This window comes from Drosophila nasuta, chromosome 3, assembly GCF_023558535.2.
Source record: "Drosophila nasuta strain 15112-1781.00 chromosome 3, ASM2355853v1, whole genome shotgun sequence".
In the NCBI taxonomy this organism is placed as follows: domain Eukaryota; kingdom Metazoa; phylum Arthropoda; class Insecta; order Diptera; family Drosophilidae; genus Drosophila; species Drosophila nasuta.
In genome coordinates, this window is record NC_083457.1 from 24,910,367 (window position 1) to 24,933,116 (window position 22,750).

The window sequence follows — 22,750 nt, forward strand, 5'->3', positions numbered from 1 at the left end:
ATATATTAGTTACTAATTCTGTTTAGTGACAGAATGTCGTTTTAAGTGCAGCTAAGTAATTAAATAATTAAATGATTTTAAGTGCTTGATTTTCAACTGCGCTTCAGCTGCAGCGTATGATGCGCATTTCCCAAGTAATTAAAATGCCAATGCCTCTTGCACTTGAAGGTACTGGCAACACGAAGGCGGGAGGGCGTGGCAAGTCAAGTGAATTGCTTTGGGGTCGAAACGGAATCGAATCGAATCGAATCGCATCGAAATGGAATCGAATCACTTGCAATGCAAGCAATCGTATAATTAAATCAATTGCAGACTGTCTGCGAGCAAAACTTATCTTGAGAATTGGGGAGAGAGTGAAGCGAGAGAAGGAGAGACAATGTGAGACATTGTCTGTGGGGCAAGAGTTTAAGCTTGCATTGGTGGCAACCCCAAAAATCTTGTCGTGTCATGCAATTATCGAGTTTTAATGAAAATTCGCGCACAGTCATACAAATCCATTAAACGCTTTTTTGTCTCTAACGCACGGAAAAAAAGGGGCGAAACTAATGCGTAAGCCAAGTATCTGACTGGCTTCTAATTACCCAGGACATTCGGGGCCAGGACTCGAGCTAATTGCATTGCCAATGATGCGGCAAAATCGTTTTGACGCTCGACAACGACAAGCAACCAAAGCCAACGTCAACGCCAACGCCAACGCCAATGCCAAAAGCGAAAGCCAAATGCGAAGCCAAAAGCCATTAAGTCATTAGGACGCTTAAATTGTCATTAAAGTTGCTTCAAATCGCATTTCATGAGCTGCCTCGCATTGTAGTTTAATAACTTACCACAAGCGACCAGCACAAACACACAAATTGAATACAACATGAATTGTTTAAGGAGTAAGGAGGCCAAAAGTTGCCTGCTTAAAAGTCTCAACTTCTCTCGTAATTAGGCCATATTTGCATTGAATTGCAAATGACATTAGAAATTTTGCAAGTAAAAGTTTGCACTTAACTCACTTGAGTGTGTCTAAGTAGGTGTGTGTGCTTCTGAGTGTGTGTATGTGTGTGTGTGTGTGAGAAAGTACACACAGAAAAAATGTTGATTACAAGAAAATTTTAAGATTAGAAACTTTAGGTTGAAAATAATCTTAAAACAAGATTTCGAGGGTTTACTTTCACTTTAAGATTTAAAAATTTAATTATAGGATTCAAATCTTACTTAGAGAAAAAATAACCATCTAAAAACAGGAATGCAAGTCTTGAGTTATGAACTTTTGGACCTTAAAAGGAAAATAAGAATTTAATGTTGAAAAATTTTAAAACTTGATTTCAATATTTAAGATTAAACACTTTCTTCGAGAATGTATTATTCTCTAAGAAAAAAAAGGTCTTCTATAAACTGTAAAAAGAATCTTGAGGTAAAAACTTTGGATCTTAAAAAAATTCTTAAGAAGCTAAACAGAGAGTTATATTGAAAAATTTTTTTAACAAGGAGTAGTTCTTCTGTTGTATTGAAAATAAAAAATCTTTTTTTTTAAGAACGAAAACCTCTCAATTTTAGGATTTTTTATTCTTTTGTCATAAAACAAGAATTTGAAATTTAGCTTAGTGAATGCTGAAGTTCCCTTACTCTAAAATGAGATCCTAAAATCTGATGTTTTCACAGTTGCTATGAATTATAGTTTTTTTTGTTGTTGGTTATAGGTTTAAACTCTAGTCTGTTAAACTTTTAATTAAAAAAAAAAGTTTATCACCATATATAAAAAGAGTGTTATAAGAATGACAACTTTTGAATTTTTTTTAATGCTTTTGATATTGATTTTAGAATTTAACTTCTGTATTTCATGATGATTCCAGACTTTAGACTTTTGATATTGATTTTAGAATTTAACTTCTGTGATTCATGATGATTGCAGATATTATTCTCATTTTTTTAACAGTGTATTTGTAAGTATTTGTTGGGCAAATGCCTAACGAGTTTTCAGCCAAAGTCGCAGTCAACTTTTGCCGCATGCCGTGTAAATTAAATAAAACATTAATTGCTTGCTTACGTCACGTAATGCCACAGTTGATGCCGCACCACAATCACAATCGTTTCCACACACACTCGCAGTCAGTCAGTCAGTCACTTCCCACAGCAATAAAAGCCCCTCTATCCTTATCCAGTCGGAACGCAAAAAAAGGCAACAGAAAGAAAGCAAAATGAAATAAGAGGAAAAGCAACCACAGCGACACGTTCAGCCAATAAATCTCAATTGATCCCCGCGGTATTGTTGCGAAAGTTCAATTAAAAGTCTCCCGGCGGCATGCCTCAAAGTGGCCAGTGGCATTTCGGCTGCCTCATCGTGTCAGTTTGCAACACACACCCAAATACACACACACACACACGGAGAATACACAGAGACAACTGTTGCCAAATGCCAGTTGCAAATATGCTAAGTGGCCGAGTGTGCACACAAATTTGCATGCACTGTGTCCCACGTGTCGCACGAACATGAAGCCAGAGCCACACAGACAGTTCGCATACGTGTGTGCCACATGCCACATGCTACATGCCACAACATTGTCCCACATCTGTGCCTCCCTCAAAGCAAACGATTCGTTCGCCAAAAAAGTGTAGCACACTTATTAGCGCACCATTGAAGTTTATTAGTTCGCTTGCAGTTTTAATTAAAGTCGAGGCACTGAAAAACACTGCATTAAGTCAATTGAAAGCGCTGAGCAATGACACGAGTTGAACGTGGGAGTTAAGGTAACAAAGTCTTAAAATAACAATCTTAAAATAACAAAAAAGTAAATAAAAAATTGAGCTTAAATAAATTAAATTAAATAAGTACTTATAAAAATAAAGATATTTGAAGCTTGTTTGAGGATTCATAATATACTACAAAATATTCCAAAAATATACCCAAAAATAATAAAATTAGTCTAAAAAATACTCGAATAAATCGAATACTTTTACTATTTTGATATAGTTATTACAAATTTACTTTTCGGTGAATTTATGTATGCGGGAATTATTGTAGAAAGATTCCATTTTAAGCTTGTTTATGTGTATTGCAATCACTTATAATATTATCATTAAATATGTTGTCAAAACTTGTCAATGCTTTTCAAGCGATTAATTGTTTATGTTTTACCGCCAACAGAGCTTTTTGTTTGTTCATTCTTTTGCTTGCAATAAAAAATGGCGCTTATAGCTATGGTACAAATTTATAGCAGCTGAGGCCTTAAACTTTATTGATTATTTTTATTTATTGTTATTCTTTCACAATATATATTATTATTATTAATTATTTAGCATTTTTTTCGCTTTCAATTTCGTTCAACGTTTTCATTTGCGTTACCTTAAAATTGTTTAACAGTTTGATGAATAACTCAACATTGATGATATATATACACAATTATCGATTGTTATTTGTAGCAATTCAATTAATTAGAGTTTAAGCTAAAATGTACAACATTAAATAGAGATGTTTATATTCTTCATACATACAGAATGTACAGTTTTTCAACATTATTTATTTTTTAAATTATCTATTTCTTTTTTGATTGTCATTTTCACTGAAAGCTCGCTCAATTTGAGTTCGTTAAGAGTTTGCTTAATTCCATATTACTAATCCCAAATGTTTGTTGCTATTCTTAAAGCTCGTTTCAAAGCTTCATTCATCATTTGTCATTTTCTTAAACGCATTTTAATTTTGAAATGTTTTCCATTCCAATTAATCTTAGTTTCACTCTCAACTAATCTAATTCTAGCAATTATTCAAGCTTACTTAACTTTGCTTATTTTTCACCACTTAAGCAAACTTTAATATGCTTTGCATTCATGCTTTCAGCTAGTGTCATTGCGAATTGTAATTGAAGCCAAGTCACCGACAAGTCGCACGTAAACAGAGCTATATTTAGGTAACAGCCATAAACGCTCACATTTGGCTGAGGTGGTGGCTGCTGGCAATGGTTATGACTACGACAACGACTACAGCGACTACAAAAGGAGGGAAGTAGACTCGCAGTAGATCCAACTGACCAGCAGGAATTGCCATTTTGTGTGTTTGTCTGCGTGGCTGGATAAGCGGGCGGCAAGTGCAAATAATATTATGCTTAACTGCACGCACGCACATGTCCAAGCTCGAGCCGAAGGAATAAGGACTGAACTGACTGCCAAGCTGGACTGGAAAGTAGACATAGTCCGAAGTTGTAGCTGGGTCTGGGAGTCGCTGTGCTGTGCTGTGCTGTGCATGGCACCGGAAGGAGCAAAGGACAACACGCACAACTTTGCTTGGTCAAACAGCATTAAGTAACCGCACGTACGCACACAGAGCAACGCACAAACACACCTACACGTCTGTATATATGTACAGATAGCAGAGCTCTCTGTGTGTGTGTGTGTGTGTAATTGTAATAACTGTTGTTCCGTATCGTTGTCGTAAGCTGCCTTGTTTGCCACTGTAATTGCCCTGACTGTTGCTCCCGATATTGCTGTCGTTGCTGCTGTTGTTGTTGCTGTTGCTGTTGCTGTTGTTGCTGCTCCTTTCATTCCATCTCCTGGTATTGACAACTTCAATAATGGCCATCGACCACAACATCTGGTTTAGTTAGCCGAGGCTTGCCAGCATCTCTCTAGCAGTTAGCAACGGTTTCAGGTACAAACACACGCACACACAAACCGTTAACCGAGCGCCTAATTGAATAGCCTCTCTCGGAGCATGACTGCTACAGTGAAGCATGACATTAACCGACAGCTGAGTCCCCAGCATTCATCTGCATACAGTCTCGTTTCTCTCTCACTCTTTTTCACTTGCCCGCAGCAACAAAAACTTACTTATCGCAGCGCAGATAGCACTACGACACTCACATCCCCGTTCCCCTCTCCCCTTTCCCACACACATTAATATGCTGGTGGCACACACATGCAGAACTGCCTGGCAAAACCCTTGTCACACACACACAATAATATAGACATCCATATTTCGAGTAGCTCAAGACTGCTTTGCATGCATATCCTGGGCCATTCTCTGGCTAACTGCATCTATTTAGCATAATTTCTTGTCTTGTGTTTTTTCCCCCACATCTATCTCTCTCTCCCTCTCTGTGTCTGAGTTTTGTTTTTGTTTGCAGCGTCTGCGTTGTGGGCGTGCAACTTGGCTGCCGCAGCAAGTGGCAAGCGGCAAGTATTAAGTGTCAAGGGCCCAAGTTGCGCAGTTTACGGAGGCAAAGACAATGTCTGGACTGCCGTTCAACCCAAGTAGTGCGCAATTCTGTTTTATAGACGATTCGAGTGCCAATCGAATATTATTTGCATTATAATGCCCAGTTTCACTACACAAATGTAGCTGGAATTTAATATAATAAATTAAGTTGGAATAAATATTAGAATTTCATATTTTCTAGTTAATTAATATTCTGAAGTATATTCAATAAATAAAATAAAATAAACAAATTTATACGAACTAAATTGTACAATTAGTATATAAAATGATACAAATTTATGACCATGAAATTGTAATAGTAATAGTAGTCGCAAACAACATTATTTATATGCAATATCTTTTTCTTTTTAGAAAATAAAAATTTACTATCCATTTAAGATTTGAAATACATTTTATAATAAGCAATAATATTCTTTTAATATAATAAAAACAAGTCCTATATTATAATTTTCGCAATAAACTTATTACTTAGCGCTCCTACAAAAAGGAAAAGTTATTTTAGCCGTTGAAAATCATTGTATACAAGTTTTTAATGTTTGTAAATGCCATTTGAAATTGCCGCCTTTTGCTACATTTATCAACACTTAACAACACTGCTGCAGTGCTCAATTGTGACGTCAGTAGCGCATTAAAAACAGCTGTTCGCTTCTTGTATTTATATTTTAACAAATCGTGGATGCGCACCGATAAATATTTCTCCAACTTCACAAATGATTTTTGTTGTTCATTAATAAACAAACATAATGAATTAAGCTAAACAATCTGGTAATTATGGTGAGTTAACAATCAGCATTTAAAAAACCCGATTAGCAATTAACTTTGCAGGACTTGGATTCAGTTTGCACCGATTTAAATGCAGTAAAACGCGCCTTGGCAAAGCTAGTTTATGCGGATATATTAAATGGTAAATATAACTTGTAGAATTATATATTTTTTTGTTCTTAAGCAATACAACTTTCTATATTCAGATGAACGTTTGATCGACATTCAACCACAATTTGAGCGCAGTCTCAATTTGTTTTATTTGAGCGCACAAAAGCAGGAGGACAATCAACAGGTTGCCTATATTCCCCTACCACACTCCAAGGACATAGACTTTAAACAAATTAACAGTCTACAAAAGTTGCTGCCAAAAAGTCTAATCTTTATGGCCATTGCAGACAATACAGGCAATATATTGTATTACCAAATCACAGAAGGTTTCAACGAAAAGTAAATGTTTAGTTAAGAAAACTGTTTGTAATATTCCAATAAATAGATACATTATTTAATAAAATATTTTGTACTAAATAAAACTGCACTCGTTGTTTATTTAATAGCGATAGATACATTTATTCAAAATCATATCATAGTTGCATAAATAACAATTATATGCATAGACCCAAGTGCTGCCGTAATCTATATATGTATTTATTCTTAAGCTGTCTCCGTTGATAATCCAGATCCAGATTGAGTCCCTTGGGCTATGCACATAAATAAATGACAATAGATCTCGCTGCATTTTGGATTATGCACAATCAATCAATATTCATAAACGTAATCGTAGTTGTAATTGTAATTAATAATCGTAATATAATTATCTTGACATAAGTGTAACTTAAACTAATTTCAATTATCGAATACTACAACTTAGATACAAATTAAAAATTACATTATTTATATAGCATATATGTCCTTAAACGTACAACAATCTGATTGCATGCAATTGAAAAATTCACAAAATTTTGCATAAATTGCAGTTTTTAATGTTTTGCGGTTTCATTTCTGTTATATTAATAAGTTGTTTTTTTTTTTATGTTTTTGTTGTTGTTGTTTTGTTATTTAAAGCGTGCACCGCATACAAACAAATTATGTTCGATAAGAAAATGAATTACATGTTTTAAAAAAAATGCTCAAAGCAATACAGTTTTTATGTTTGTTTTGTTGGTTGGTTTTAAAGTACAATAATAAATAACAAATGTATAAGCATGTATGTGTATAATTTAAAAAATAATTAAAATAATTTTCAACTCGGGCAATGGGCTGAGGAGTTGATAAAAACGCAAGAAAATATACAGTTTTAAAAATTGTAAATATTTTTGTTTATAAGTGTATATGTATATGTATATATAGTATATAGAGATGAGCTCTGTTTCTTCTTCTTTTTCTTCTTCATATTATTATTATTATCTGATGTGTATGTGTATAATTAATTGTAGTGCATACAATATTATGACTTGTGTTTTTTCATTTGTTCTCTCAACATTTTCAATGTGATTTTCTTCTGTATGATTATTATGAAAATACATATATGTGTGTGTGTTGTGTGATTGTGTAGGTTTACTTGATGTTCATATAACTCATCTACTGGCGCTTGTAAAATAGCTGTGTATAAATATGCTTAACTTTTCTCTCACATTCTCAGTTTTCTTGTTTTTTTTTTTTATTTTATATAAATATATAGAACCTGGCCTCCGAAAATCTTTCCAAAAAATCTACAACAATGCGCATAAGGCGTTCTTTTTTCCAAAGGTTCGTCAGACTATTCAATGCATTTTCAATGTTTTCATTCGTTTAGGATAAAACAAAACCGAAAAATATACAACTCACATAATATGTTAACCCTTGTATAATGATTGTTATGACATGCTAAATATTAATTTAATGGGGAAACTCTGGCAATTGATTGATAATGACGATAATGATATTGATAATGATGATGATGATGATGCACAGGTTACACATGAATGTAGAATTCTAGGCAATTTGGTTAATGCTTCTGAGCAACATGCACAAGGTTTACAAATACAATACAATACAATATATTATTATTATTATATATATATATATAGTTTCTCCTCAGATTAATGTGGCAACAATGCTGCACATGTGTAAAAGCATTAGTTATAACTTATTTATCGACTGAGCTACGCTCAGCTCTGTGAGCTGCTGAAGGCCGATTAACACCACTCGGCCGTATATGAAAAGTCCTGGAAGAGCAGCTGCTCGTCATCGGACAAATGTCGCGGCTCCTTTGGCGGCGTCAGTTGCGCCTTCTCCGACGTGAATTCCTCATCAAAGTTCGAGACATCCTCCAAATGGTTCTACAAACACAACTCAGTTAAAAACACATTCAAGTATTGTGATGTATCGATTGAATTCTTACAATGGTGGGTACAAATGGTGGCTTCACCTTGCGCAGCAGCAAATCATCCCAAACGATGGAGCGGAAGAACGCCTGCTTCTTGACATCCTCCGCATCACGCTCCGATGAGCCCAGTCGCCGCTCTGGATTCTTGCGCAGCAGCTGTTTATAATAATAAAAAGCCATAAGTTAATTGACACTTGATAGACAACGAATGCACTTCTTACCCGACGCATCACGGCAATGGCCTCCAGTGAGAGGAAGCGCGGATAGCGCACCTCATCGTTAACAATCGAGTCAAAGACTTCCTCCTCATCGTCGCCCGGGAATGGTGACTGTAATAAAAAGCAGCAATTCAATAAGCAACCTCTTCAATCAATCTTAATGTTTCCAATGCAGACACTTACCTCTCCCACCAGCATCTCAAAGATGAGCACACCCAATCCCCACCAGTCCACAGCACGTGTGTACGATGTTTCCGTTAGCACCTCAGGTGCAAGGAACTCGGGTGTGCCACAAAAGGTGCCAGTGCGATCACCAAAGCCCATTCCCTCCTTGCACAGCCCAAAGTCGGCAATCTTCACATAGCCATCCGTATCGAGCAGCAAGTTATCCAACTTCAGATCTCGATAGATAATCTTATTCTCATGCAAATACTGCAGTCCCAGCACCACGCAAGCTGCGTAGAACACAGCACGCGGCTCCAAGAAGACGTCCGTGTGGATGTGCATCATCAGATCACCGCCGGCGGCGTATTCCATTACAAAGCACACATGTTGCTGTAACGACGAAAAAAGTTATTCATCATTATGCTGTTTAAGTAGTTGAATTTGTTCAGCTATTAGAACACTTGAGCAACTAAATGAAAAGATTTAAGATCTTAATAATGAAATGCTGATAACATTAAAAAGAAAGTATAAAGCTATAACTCCTAAGTACTTAAGCAAATGTTGGAAATATTTCCAATTGGACGTCTCAACATTTAAATCTAATGATTTGTCACTTTAGTAAATAGAATTTATTGTCAAGTAATTATATTTTGTACTAGCAATAGCAAAAAACTGAAACACATTTAATTTTCAATTAATAAAACAATTATTTTCTCAGTATATAAACAATTGAGAAAGAACTTTAAGGTCGAACAGGTTCGTTGAAGTACTAAATTATTTGTAGATTTAAGCTCTTTAGTTACAATAGTTTTTTGAAAAGTAACTGAGTTTTATATTGACATTAATTAAAGACCTAATCACATTTCAATTTTAATTAAAAACCAACTGTAAGAGAACTTTAAGTTGGATGAGATTCTATAATGTACTAAATTATTTCTAGTTAAATATGTGTCTAAAAACGTTAGTAACAAGAATTTGTTGAAAAGTAACTGAATTTTATACTATCAATATCTTGAGACCCAAACTTCAATTTTAATTAAAATAACAATTATTTCATTCATACAATTGTTAATAAACATTTAAGTTCGTTTTTCTTATGAGCGTAAGGTTTGATCTGAATATGTTCCCTATAATGTGTTATGATAATAAATAGTGTTGCTTTTTCTGGTTCAACTACTTAATTAATCTAAATCAATAAAATTTTTAAATGCAGCTAACATATTTAAGCAAATTGTTCTTTTTCAAAAAATTATCAAAACAATTAAAAAACTGTTAGCAAATTATCTGAGCGATTAAGGAAAAGTGTTGTAGGTCACGCGAATTAAGAATTTTAATTATTGGTGAACTAATTTTTTACTTTTATAGAAGAACGAAACACTATAATTTAACTGTATATTAATTATTTTTGAATAATTGTCAAGCTCACCTCGGTTTGGAAACACGAATACAAATTGACTAAGAACGGATGGCGCATGGCGTTGGCCACCTCGAAGATGCGCTTCTCGCTGAGCAGCGACTCGACCTCGTCTCTAGCGATGATGTCGCCCTTCTTCAGCGCCTTGATGGCATAGTACTGATTGTTGCTGCGCAGCTGCGACAATATCACCTTGCCAAAGTGTCCGCGTCCCAGCACGCTCAGCAGCCGGAAGTTCTCCATCGACAACATGCCAGCATTCGGTGGCTGGCCGCCGGCACGCAACGCCTCGTAGCCAGCTGGTTCACGATACTGCAGACCACGTGCCACATTGCGACGTCCGCCGCTGCTGCTGCCGCTGGTTGAGGCGCCAGCTGCGGCCTTGGCCACATTCAACTCGTATTGATTGGCATAGATGGGTTGCTGTTGTTGTTGTTGCTGCTGCTTGTCCTGACGCTGCGCTGGCTGCGGGAATTGCGGAGCACTCGTCGAATTGTTGCCATAGATTGTTGGCGTGGGTGGCTCCTGTATTATGGGCGATGACTGCACATAGGCCAATTGCTGCTGTTGTTGTTGTTGCTGCTGCTGTTGTGTGCCCAAATAGAGCTTGCCCATCTGTGGTATAACCTGGTGGAGAATAAAACCAAAATGTTGCAGTTGAAAATGATTTAGGAAACATTCACTTAAGATTCATTCTGTTTTGGGTTAGTTAACTTCTTGAAAAAGCTCTGAATAATTATCATTTTGTTTGCAATTGTAGTGCGATATACCTCATCGATGGGCTGCACTGACTCAACCGATTCTATTAAAACACTTTCAATGGCCACCGTCTCCGCGAGGGAATCGTCAATGATGAAGCTCGTTGTGGGAGACGCCTCAAGGGGTTCAATGGTAATATGTACAAGATTGATCTTTGCCTGCAAGAGTCAGTTGGGTTTTGTTTTTTCGGTTTTTCGTTTGTTTGAACTATTGGCAGCGTCTGGCTGTTTTTCTTATTTACTTTAAATCACACAAACACACAAAAAAAAACGAGTGCTTTGAACAACACATACAGGTGCAGTGCTTGATGTGGATGTTGTTGCTGTTGTCAGCAACAAATGATGCAGAGGCCTGACTAAGGCCAACTGATGATGAAGATGATGCGTTTGTTGTTGCTGCTGTTGTTGTTGTTGCTGTTGATGCTTTTCCTGCGCACAGATTTGCCTCACAAGCTGTGCCAGAGCCTGAAATGTTGGCAATATCATGATGGCGCTATTCCACATACGCGATTTAACCTATAGATCGATTTGTCAACAACTGAATGTGGCGGCCAGTGGCCAGTGTCATGACCACTGCGAGAGAGAGGCCAGTGAAATTCTCTGCTCTAAAAATTGACAGCGTAAAGGCGGGCAAATGTGCTTAGTCGCAGTACAAATTGTATATGTCTATATATATTTAAATATATATATATATATAGAGCAACGTGAATATGGAAAAAATGGGAAAAATAATAAGCAAACGCTGACGTTCTGGTTACGTGCAACGTGTGAAAAGGGGGGGACAAAGACACAAACACAAATACATATACAGGGTGATGACTGACTGCAACACATACAAATGTACACAGAGAATAACATGAAAGAAGCCATCCCTTTTTTCTTCTGGTTTGCTGGCACGTGAACAGATCGTATCTAGTATAATTTAATATTAAATTATATTTAGGTGTATATTTTAAGCACTTAAATCGCCTCGCTTAACATTTCATCTTGCACACATTATTTACCTTTCGAATGTCGCGGTTGTTGCTTTTAAATTGTCAAATTTTAAATGTGATGAGTGTTGTCTTTATTCTCTGGCATCTTAGCTAACTGATTTCACTTGCTACACAATAAATTAAGTGTAGACTATTTACTTTTCTTGGGTAGAGTATTGGGTCGTTCTTATTCAACATATTTAATAATTTATCTTGTTATGGTCAAAATATGGCACCTGTTCAATACAGTAGAACCTCTGTAGAACGCATTTACACATTAACAATCTTAATTATTCAGAGCTTTTTGTTGTTAGATTTAAATAACGCTAAAACTAAATGAGTTTACAACATTATTACATTCAAAGGCTACGCCTAATTAACTGCAATACCATTTACAATACCATTCTACTGTTATCTCTTCTACTAGTGCATGCATTGCAATTTACATGACAGCTTGCTGTTAGTTCAACTACGTGTGCAACTAATGTTATTTACATAGCAATCTACTGTTAACTGTTAACTACGTGCGCTTAACATTTTGCAGTTAGCTGTTACTTCGTGTGCATTATGTTATGTTAACTGTTTACTGTTACTGTGCGCTACATGTGAGTGCGTGTGTGTGAGAGTGCGCTGTTAATGATAAATTTGAAAAACACGTAAGGCAACGTAAATCGAACAAGATAACAGTAACAACAATAAAACAGGGAAACACATACAAAAAAACATGGACAAAAACCAAATAACCAAAACCATAGCCAAAGTAACAAAATCAAAAAGGGTATCAAATGAAATAAAACCTCCTAACCTCCACACAGAAACGATCGCCGGCACTGGAACTGTGGCTGGACTGCAGCCCCCCATTGTACAAATACTCATCATCGTCCTCGGGATACTCGACCAACGGGGATGCGGGAATTGGCTCCTCGTCGTCCGCACGACGTCCGCCACTGAGGAGCACCACCGGCGGCAGCGTCAGCACTGGACGATGCAGTTGCTGCTCCACCGCCGATGGCGACTCCTTGGACAAGAGGTTGGGCACCAGGGAAGCATTGATTTGGTGATGATGCATTGCTGGTTGCTGCTGGAACTGAAATTGGTTGCTTATTGGTAAGGAGAGCTCGCTAGCGCTTTGACTGCGATCTTTGTGGAACTGGTTGCTGTTGCTGTGGCTGCTGCTCTGGCTGCAGTTGCTGTTGTGGTGTTGTTGTTGGTTGTGGTAGTGTGGTTGGTGAGTGTGGCGATTGGCGAGCGGCAGAATGCTGGTTAGTGGTTCAGCGAGCACGGGTGGCGACTCTTGCAGGGGCATAACAGCTTCAGCCATGCGCTCCAATTGTTGCTGTTGCTCCAACAACTCGAGCTGTGGCTGCTCCGTTGGTGGTCGCAGCGGGCGACGCAGGGTGTTGGGATACGACTCCAGCTCGGCGAGGAAGTCAAATTCGTGCAACGCATCCTGCAACTGTCGGCGATTAACGGCATCATGGCAGCATGGACGTTTACACACACACAAACACACGCACACGCACACGCACACCCACACAAACGCAGAGCAGACACACACAACCACACACAATCAGACACACAGACATAGACAGACAGACAGGCGCAAAGCATGAAGCAAACAGCAGGCAAGAAGAGTGGGAAGAGAGCAAAACGAAGTGATGTCAAGGAGTACATAAAAGAGAGAGAAATATAAATAACACGACTGTTGATAAGAACGTTTGAACGTGCAACAAAAAGGACAAGAGACACCGGATAGACAGCGAGTACGACCCACAGAATGAGACAGAAAAGTAGAGAAAGATAGGAAATGAAGAATGGAATAGTAAAAGAGATGGAAGTGAAATATAGTGAAAGATAGTCAAAGGAAGAAAGAGAATATAGAGAGAGAGCTAAGCAGAAGCTGTATGCAGAAAGATGAAGTTCCTGATATTGCTAGTCCCATATGGCGGAACTAGTTCAGAAGAGCTTGTTCCATTTCGCGGAACTAGTTCATAAGAGTAGCATGAATTTGACTGAGATAGCGACTTTGAATGCAATTATCACCCTGATATCATGCAGTGTAACGGAACCAGCTCAAAAAAAAAGAAAAGGCTTAAGACCACCTCAACCTATTAAAAGCCACCTTTGAACCTTGCATGAGAAATGAACAATATTCTAAATATATTATCTGAAAGCATCGCTTAAAACTAGTTCTAATACCTTAAAAGAAATGAAATGAAAATAGCTAACATCTAAATACATTTGAAACTATTGACTTCAAGCATAAGACTATAATACGAACTAGTGTTCCAGAAAATACTATAAAATATAGTATACTATACATACTATAAATATAGTATGTAGTATATTTTTCCAAGCTAATTTCATAAAAATAATATCATGCAATTTATCTTCTTCTTTTATAAAGTAACCAAATATCGCTTCTATTTATAAATGAAATGAAATGATGTAGTTCAAAATAACTGTTCAAAAAAATACTAATAAATTCAAGTTCCATCATTGTATTATATATGTAGTTATTCTTAAATATTTTGATGTCGAAGAATAATATGTATAATGCAGGCAGATACAAATAGTGATGACCAAATGAAGCTCAACCTTGAGCATAGTAGTTCTGTATGGAGTTTTGGTTGCTATTCAAATGACTAAAGATATATACCGATAATAATATAATTCTATATATAGGTATGTACAGTTAGAGAGCCAACACCAAAGCAAAAATGGAGCTATACAGTCTGATGATTGATGAATTGATTGCATTTGTACATAATGAATGGAGCACAGCTGGCAGAGGCACAACGATCAACGATCAATCAGCTACAGATACTTTACAGCTAATCAGTTTATACAAATCGTATCTGTATATGTAGATATTATATAGAATATAGGTAGATATATATACAAGTGCGAATAGAGTTTGGTGTAGAAGTGAAAGGTAATTGCCATACACAATTCACAAGCAGAAATAAGTGAAACGCAAGCTTACCTCTTGATCCAACACAGGCGTCACAGACTTGAGCACGGGCGGCGGTGGCGGTGCGGTGGTGGGCGCGGCAGTGCGGGTGGGCGGCGTCTTGCCAGGCATCTGCAGGCTGAGCGTATTGGGTCTGCCCGCATTCGAGGCATTGTTGGCAGCCGCTGGCGGCGGCGTCTCCGGAGGCAGCACACTGATGCCCTGCATGTGCATGGACAGTGGACGCATGCCACTTAAGCCGCTGGCAGCGGGATCTGGATACTCGCCTGGGGTCTCCACGTGCTCGTGCAGTCCTGCATCCGGGTCGAACTCCATGTTCTGGGCCTGTTCGCCGGGTGAATACGGTTCGGGTTCGATGGCAAGTGCATCGGAGGAAGGCGTGCGTGAAATCGGCGACTCGGAGTCGCGTGACGCGTTGTTGCTGGCCAACGGAGGCGAGGCACGACCCACCGAGACGGTAGAGCCAGCGGAGGTGAGGTGTCCATGACTCGGTGGATTGCGCTTGAGCAATCGACCCCAGGTGGCCACATTGATGTTCATTTGCTTGGCACGCGGTATGTTCTTGGCCTGCTGGCGATTGAAGATCATGCGTTGACGGCGCAGTTTCGGTTTCTGCGAGATCATCGGATTGAGAAACTTGATCTCGGCAAAGAGCAGACCCTGCGGCTCCAGCTGCAGTGCCATGCCATGGCGCACATCGTCAATGAACTCCTCCAAGCGCAACACCTTCACAGCGCACAGCGAACGCCAGTCTCTCCAATAAACGCCAATCTCAAGCTCCCTGGAGCGGTCTAGATCGATGGAAAAACGCTGATCCCAAGCCTGCTGCGAGCAGGGCTTCCACGACGTCTGTCCCACCGTGATGTTGTCCAGCTTAATGGCCGCCATGATCTCGAACGAGGTCTCGTCCTTCACCGAATAGCTCTTGGAGCTGCTGCGCGATGTGACGCCCTTGACAAAGCTGCGCAGATCCCCCGGACTCGAGTTGTTGTCCTTGTCGCGTCGCGAACGTCCGGGCACATCCTCCAACAGATCCTGACAGCCCATCAGACGCACCTCCAGCTTGCCCGTGACGCTGGCACAACGGCCCAACGACGATACTGATTGATACGACTTGCCGCCCAACAATCCCCCGGGACCCGATTGCAGCGATGTGTAATGCACGGGCGCCGGCGACGTTGATTGCTGGACAATCTGCAGCTCCTGCTTGAGCAGCTGAGCGGTGGGCGAGTCGCTGGGCAACTCCTGGCGTCGCAGCTCCAGGGAGTACCGCAAGAGATCAAGTTTACGCGACGACTCCGACAGACGGCCATGTGCCTGTAAAAGGGAATTGAATAGAATATGATGAGTATAAAGAAATAATCAATGCTAAGTTGCGGAATATAAACAACAAGTTCTTTTTTTAACACTAATTTATTTATTTATTGTTTATTACATTACCAACAATTAAGAACTGATTCAGCGCACATTTCGTGTGTGTATGTGAGGAACATTCTGAACAATATTTAAACTTAAGTCACTAAAGTAAGGCACAGCTGTGGCATGGATCGATCGGTTTTTGGGTTTTGGTTTGGCTTTGAATTGGATTGGATTTCGGGTTGGGATTGGGTTCTGTGGTTAATAGGTGATTGGCAACTTATGCAGAGTGTTAAATGCAAGCTAAAGCAACAAGAAATTGTTAACATCGATGCCTACCGAAGTTGAATTGCCAATGCAGAGTTTGAAATCGAACAGAAGTAAAATTTAAACTTTGAGAAACACTTTGTTTAGCTAAAAAGAAAGCTTCTAAGCGTTGCAAACAATTTCGATACCTTCCAAAAGATCAATTTTAATTGTATATTTAGGCTAAAACATAAACATAAAATGAACCATTTGAAGTTTGACACCCTAATTTAAGAGATCTGAAACGGACGTAAAGATATTCCTACCAAATAATTAATCTTTAAAGGAGACTTTAACAAAAATTTCTTAAGTACATTTACATCTTAAGAATTCTTATATTTTCTATTATATTTGTATCAGACGTAGCGAAATTCTTAAGAATTAATGAATCTTTAGTAGAGAATTTAGCAAAAAACTTTACTTATATGTACCTAAGAAATCCCTAAACAAATAATTCATCTACCTTCACAGGAGACTTAAGCACACATATCTAAGATCTCCCAAAAAAATTCTTGCTCTTCCTCTCTAATTTCCGAGTAACTATAATAGTAATTTCTTATCTTAGAGTGTGTTTAAAATAGATAATTATTTTAACTTCTTCATATTCTTCCCCATTATTTCTCTTTTCCTTCGGACTTCAACTTCTTCCTCAATTCCTTTATTTTTCCTCTCTTCCTATGATCTTCCACTCCTTATCAGACGGACACTAATTCCACTCACTTCATTATCCTATTTCAATAGCTCTGCAATGACAAAATTATCTTTTTTTTTTGGTTTAGTGTCTATCTAATTGTTTCCTAAGCACTAGTCCAGTTAGGGTTGCGGTCGTCGGAGCAACGGTCGCTCGCCGAGGGAAAAGGCGCGTCCGCGCAGCTGGAAACGTTCAGCGAGCCAGCGCTGGCAGCTCTCGCAGTGGCAATTGGGATTCTTGGTGGGACCGACATGATGTCCCGGCTTGCGCATGGCAACCACATTGCCAAAGCGACGTGTTTTCTCCAAATGCTCCTGAGTGTAGCCCGATACCACTGACGTCTCGCTGGCCAAGCTCGGACTGTCGCGTGAGATGTCAAAGCGTCGCGGCAACAATGGAGATGGCATTACAGTGCCAAAGGTTGTGGCCGATGTGGTGCTGGGCGGTGCCTCGCTGCCGCATCTCAGTACTGTGCTGGCTGCCGAGAGCAGCTGTGGAGAACTGCGTTCCGACGAGGGTGAACCGGGTGCCGCTTGCACGCTGAGATTGTCGCGTGCCTCGCTCTTCCAGCGATAGCCCGGATGCAGTCGCTTGAAGGGATCGATGCCAGCGGCTGCAGCGCCCGTTACACTCGTCACTGGCGCCGTCTGCGGCGGCGTTTGCAACGGCGTTGGCTCGGGACTGGCAGGCGGACCGAAGAACTGCAGGAATCCGGGACGATTGCGTTGCAGATGCAACATCTGATGCACCTGCCGTCCGGGATACGTGCTGAAGCCCATGTTGGACTCGGAGAAGGCATCCGATTCCGAAGGCAGCGTATCGCTGCGCTGGAACAGACCGCGCTGTGACTGAACCTCCGTGATGGTCGTCAGGTGTGGATGCGGCGACGTCGACAAAGGCATCGCTGTTGTCGGTTGTGTTGGCGGCTGCTCCAAGGAGTGTTGACGCGACCAAAGGCGTTCCATTTGCCTGATGCGCACACGATCAAGCGAGTTCTCATAGTCAAAGCTATCGGATTTGGTGAGTGCAGCAAACGCTGGCAAACTGGGCGTGTCTAGTTCATCTGTCTCCTTCCAGGAGGAATCCACACAGTCGCCAGCGAGTACACTCGACACGCTGCTGCAGGTGGCATCCCTGGGCATAGTGGAACGCGAGGAATTTGGATATGAGCTGCTCTGTGTCTCGTCGCTTGGCTGACGCTGGTATTTCTGGCGAAGATTGGACAGCTTGACGGCACGCTGATCGCCAATGTGCTGACGAAAGAGCATCTGCTTAGACTCGATGATCTCCTCGGCTGTGCTGCACTTCGTGATGCCATGACCGAGATTCAATTGTTGTGGTTGTTGCTGCTGCTTGGCAGCTCCTCCTCCTGGTTGAGGTGACTTTTGTGCAAGGCGACGTGGCAAAGCGCCGCTGGAAATGCGCTGATGACGCAGCAGCATCTGCTCATTGTCGAGCACTGTTTGTGGCGTGGAATTCGAGTCCAACTCGTACAGATGCTGCTTGCTATCCACCTCCGAATCGGAGCTGGACGCGTCGGCATCCGCCTGCAACTCATCCTCATCCTCCTCGGACCCAGTGCAGTAGACATCGATGTGCACAGTGCGTGGCTTCTTCTCCCCCAGATTGGGCAGACGTGGCGACGGCGTTGCCGGTAACTGTGGTATGCGTGGCAGCGACGTTGACTTGAATGTGGACGAGGGCGTGGTTGGCGTGGGCGAGTAGGTTGGCTACAAAGAATGAAAGACAACATAAAGCTGATGCTGCTACTGCTGTTGTTGCTCAGACTATCTCACCACAAAGGTGTTCGCCTCCTCCGCATGCCGCCGACTCGAGAAGTTCATCAGCGACTCGGTTGTGGCACGTCGCTGATCGTAGGCGGCGGGCCGACGCTTCAACTGTTGCTGCTGCTGTTGCTGTAGTCGTTGCTCCTCCGTGTCGCTGGTCTGTGAATAGGCATCGCGCAGCTGCTGTGCTCGCACTTTGCTGTGATAGACAAACGGCTCGTTCAACGTCTCCAGCTGTTCGGGCAGAAAGTCTGCCACGGCCGAGACGACAATGTTACAGGTGCTGCGGCAACGTGTGCCACACACCTGAGCCGTAACGCCACCGGCTGGAGTCTCCGCTTGCGGTGCCTGCGTCACTCTCGATGCCTGCGGACTGCCAAAAGCCGAGTCCGCATACGTGGCCGATGAGTTGGTGCTGCGAAAACTTGTGGCAGCCGTTGCCTACAATGATCGCTGATTAATTTCCACACTTGAACAGTCAGCAATCGGCTTGCTTACCTTCTCCTGCTCCGCCTCGGGCGTGCACCACTTGTAGACAACTCGCACCGGATGCAGCGGATCCTGTGCATTGTACTCCTGCTGCACTGGCTCCCCGCCCCGAGCGAATGTCAACTGTGCGCGCACAGTCCACTCTGCGGTGAGTTCATGTGGCAGCGGAGGATCCTCCCCGCGCTTTTCACTCATTATCACTCACACACACGCTCACACACACAGACACAATGTTCGGGACACACTCGTTAGACACACATGTTGCTAACGTTGTTCAAGGTGCGCCTCCAATTTGGTTACTACTCGATGAGAACACGCTTTGAGATCGGCACAGATATGCGGCATATAGTCTTGATATTCTTATAGATTATGCTAAAAATATAACGCGAAAACGTTGCTCTTGATAGTTCGACAAACAAACAAACGGCGAACTAATCCACAGGCGAGGGCAGTTCAAAAAGTGATCGAGAAAATGCCCACAGCACAGACACAATTCAATCATTTCAATTCATTAGTTGAAAATTGATTGTAACACAAACAATTTCACCAGCAAAAACTATTGCAATGCTCAATCAAATAAATCAATGTATAAAATTTAAAATCTTTTAATAATTTAAAGAAAATTCATGAAAATTTCACCAGCAAAAACTATGCTCTCCGAAATGAATTCATCAACTGAATCAATCTATAAAACTTAATTGAATTTGCCAAAGATCACAGGGAAAATGTTTGTTCCATTTGTTGCACTGATCAAAAAAGCACTAATAACTCAACTTTAATTAAAATTCATTGCTTAATGCAAATTGAAAAGCTAAAAATAAGCGTCACAGACAAATCAGACGTGAAATATCGCAGCACAGATAATTTGATAAATGTGCCATGCGAATAGCCATATATAACAACTGATTCATCACGACTTTTGCATATATCTTTATTGAGCACAAATTGGAAATGACTTCATGATTTTGGTCGAAACAATTTCAATCACTTTTTGAGCCACCCTCGCACAGTGGGCGGTTTTATTGTTATTCTTGCATCTCTTTATTAATTTTTCTTTCTTTATTCTTGCGTGGATTTTTCTTTAAATTAAATATTATTTTTAGCTTCATTCAACGACGCACAAAACAAGCGAAACACTTTCAGTTTTTATTTTAGTTTTGTTTTTTTCACGCGGCTTGTAAAATTTGTGTTTCTAATTTTATGTGCATTTATTTATAAGTTCGTTGAGTTCGTTGTTGTAAAATACAAAAAATCGCAAGATGACCTCAAAAGCCTATTTGGGCCAAAGCACGCACGAAAATAAAAATGCAGCGCTCAACAACAACAACAACAAAGGCGGAAAAATGTAATAATAATATACATGAAAATAAAAAAAAAAAATTACGCAATTTGTACAGAAAATGAAATTAAACTTTTGAGCACACGCTGCGTATGCGTAATGTTTATGCCTGGAATCAAAGTGAGAGTGCGTTTGTGTTTGATGTACTATATATACGTATGTATATCTTATATTTTTGCGTATGTGACTGTCGCATTTAATTACATCTGCATAAAGTTTTCAACCGAAAAAAATGCGTTGCAGACCGAAAAGTAATTAAAAACCTTTTTTAAAAAATTATACCAAAAAAGAAATGAAAAGAAAAGAAACCAAAACCGAAACGTCACGAGGCAAAAACAAAAAGGAAAATAACGGAAAAACGGCGAACGAAAAACACGCAAAACGCGCACGCAGCCCAAACGGCAACTGAACTCAACTGAAACTGAAAATGCGTGAAAATTTGCTAGAGAACAAATTGTGTGTGTGTGTTTCATGTGTCTCACTCGCTCTCTTTCTCTCTCGCTCTCTCTCTGTGATATATGCACAGATCGTAGAAACTCTATATAGATAGATTTATATATCTATGTGCATATATATCTATTCAGCATAGTTCTATTAATGTTTAGCAAACACACAACATGAGCAAAGGGCATTTGGCTGACCGTTTTTGTTTATCTCCTCCGATGGAAGCGGGGAACAAGACGTCGAAGGCAGGCAAGAATATATCCAAGAAAAACATCTGTTGCTGGCTGCTGGTTGCTGTTGTTGCATGTGTTTATGTCAAAAACTGCACTCCCATCAACAGAAGAATTTCCACCCCTTTCCGTTGCACAAATAAATAAGCTGTGGCCAGCCAACAAACGGAGGAATAAAGATTCCTCTACAGAATGTAGGCCACGCATGGACCGAGAGACAGAGAGAAAGAGAGGAACTCTTGGTAAATATATAATTTGTAATGTTGAGCACAAGAAATGCCAATGGGGCGCGCAAAGAGTCGAATAACAACAAAGCCACAAAACAGCATCAGTCAACACAAATAAATCAGAGTAGCGTGGACACAAAGCAATCATCTGTCCACGCGACAGGAAGTCGGAAATATTGTGCAACCTGCTGCGAAGACGAAGCACCACAGCAGCAGGGGCACACAAATTGTGGCACTTCGACAAGCGAATACTCTCTGGGGGACAGCCCATGGATTACACACTATTTAAATGTCTTTTAGTGACCATGGATTACAAGAGCTTAAGCATAAAAGAAAAGCGAGTAACTTAGTTAAATCTACTGGGTAAAACCCAGTTAGTTAGAGAAGCTCTACATATGCTGTCACACATAAAGGAAGTGCATTTAAATATTTATACAGAAGAATCAGATTGCCAGGAATTTGTCGGTCATCATCGGCAGTAAACACGAGAATGTGAACTCAATTTCCTTTGGCATAAAGTATGCAGCGCAATGTGGTCTAGATAAATGCTCTATCTAATACAGTAAAGCAGCGACTTTGCCTATCAATTTAATATTTACAATATTAATCTTCAAAATTACAATTAAAATATTAAACTCCTATAATTAAAATGGAAAATATATATTTTGAAATGTATATAGATATTAATCGAAAATAAATCAAATTTAAATAGAAATCTTTAATATTAAAACTCTAATTGCAATCTCAAATATTTCAAATAAAATTTCCAGGCTTGCTTAAGTCATCTTACTCTATTTAAATTCAAAGAAAACTTTACAATTTTGCTCAAATAAACTTCAAAGAAAAGCATTGTTCTGTGAAATTCTGCCACTTAAAATAAATACACTTTAGAGCACAATATTTTAGTACTTTTTCATAATAAGAATGCCAAATTATCTATAAGCTGTGCAATTTTACATTAATGCCGCCGCTTTAACTCGACATGCCGCTCGCTAAATAGTTCCTAAATCCGCGAGCATGTCGACACAATGTCTGTAGGGCCAGCCAAGACCCA

The 22,750-nt window shown here is 39.9% G+C and overlaps 3 protein-coding genes across 16 annotated transcripts in view; 1 reads left to right on the forward strand and 2 right to left on the reverse strand.

Annotated features, from left to right (window-relative positions):
- Nucleotides 1-5,859: 5,859 nt before the first annotated feature.
- On the forward strand, nt 5,860-6,472 carry LOC132792445 (uncharacterized). The gene is made up of 3 exons (XM_060801836.1): nt 5,860-5,968; nt 6,020-6,098; nt 6,163-6,472. The coding sequence occupies exons 1-3, from the start codon at nt 5,966-5,968 to the stop codon at nt 6,408-6,410; spliced, it is 330 nt and encodes a 109-aa protein (XP_060657819.1). The 5' UTR covers nt 5,860-5,965; the 3' UTR covers nt 6,411-6,472.
- A 1,126-nt stretch (nt 6,473-7,598) lies between these two features.
- The window catches only part of LOC132792442 (serine/threonine-protein kinase N), a 42,726-nt gene continuing 27,574 nt past the window's right edge, over nt 7,599-22,750 (reverse strand). For 5 of the 13 annotated variants that reach the window (XM_060801827.1, XM_060801826.1, XM_060801825.1 and 2 more), the window contains exons 5-12: nt 14,840-16,144; nt 12,659-13,309; nt 10,892-11,038; nt 10,134-10,748; nt 8,726-9,097; nt 8,546-8,653; nt 8,340-8,480; nt 7,599-8,277 (exon numbers count right to left, since the gene is read on the reverse strand). In XM_060801827.1, the coding sequence (XP_060657810.1) occupies nt 8,134-8,277; nt 8,340-8,480; nt 8,546-8,653; nt 8,726-9,097; nt 10,134-10,748; nt 10,892-11,038; nt 12,659-13,309; nt 14,840-16,144 (3,483 nt within the window). In that variant the 3' untranslated portion in view covers nt 7,599-8,133. Of the gene's footprint in view, nt 8,278-8,339; nt 8,481-8,545; nt 8,654-8,725; nt 9,098-10,133; nt 10,749-10,891; nt 11,039-11,173; nt 11,388-12,658; nt 13,310-14,839; nt 16,145-22,750 lie in introns of those variants that run through there. The other 8 variants (XM_060801833.1, XM_060801823.1, XM_060801831.1 and 5 more) reach the window with 6 other exon arrangements.
- Nucleotides 16,970-21,211, reverse strand: LOC132792444 (uncharacterized). 2 transcript variants are annotated; one of them, XM_060801835.1, is made up of 4 exons: nt 21,078-21,211; nt 19,466-19,828; nt 18,977-19,408; nt 16,970-18,910 (listed from the first exon to the last, which is right to left on the reverse strand). In XM_060801835.1, the coding sequence occupies exons 2-4, from the start codon at nt 19,649-19,651 to the stop codon at nt 17,303-17,305; spliced, it is 2,226 nt and encodes a 741-aa protein (XP_060657818.1). In that variant the 5' UTR covers nt 19,652-19,828; nt 21,078-21,211; the 3' UTR covers nt 16,970-17,302. The 2 variants fall into 2 exon arrangements, with proteins under 2 accessions (XP_060657818.1, XP_060657817.1); XM_060801834.1 differs by having other exon boundaries at nt 21,000-21,211.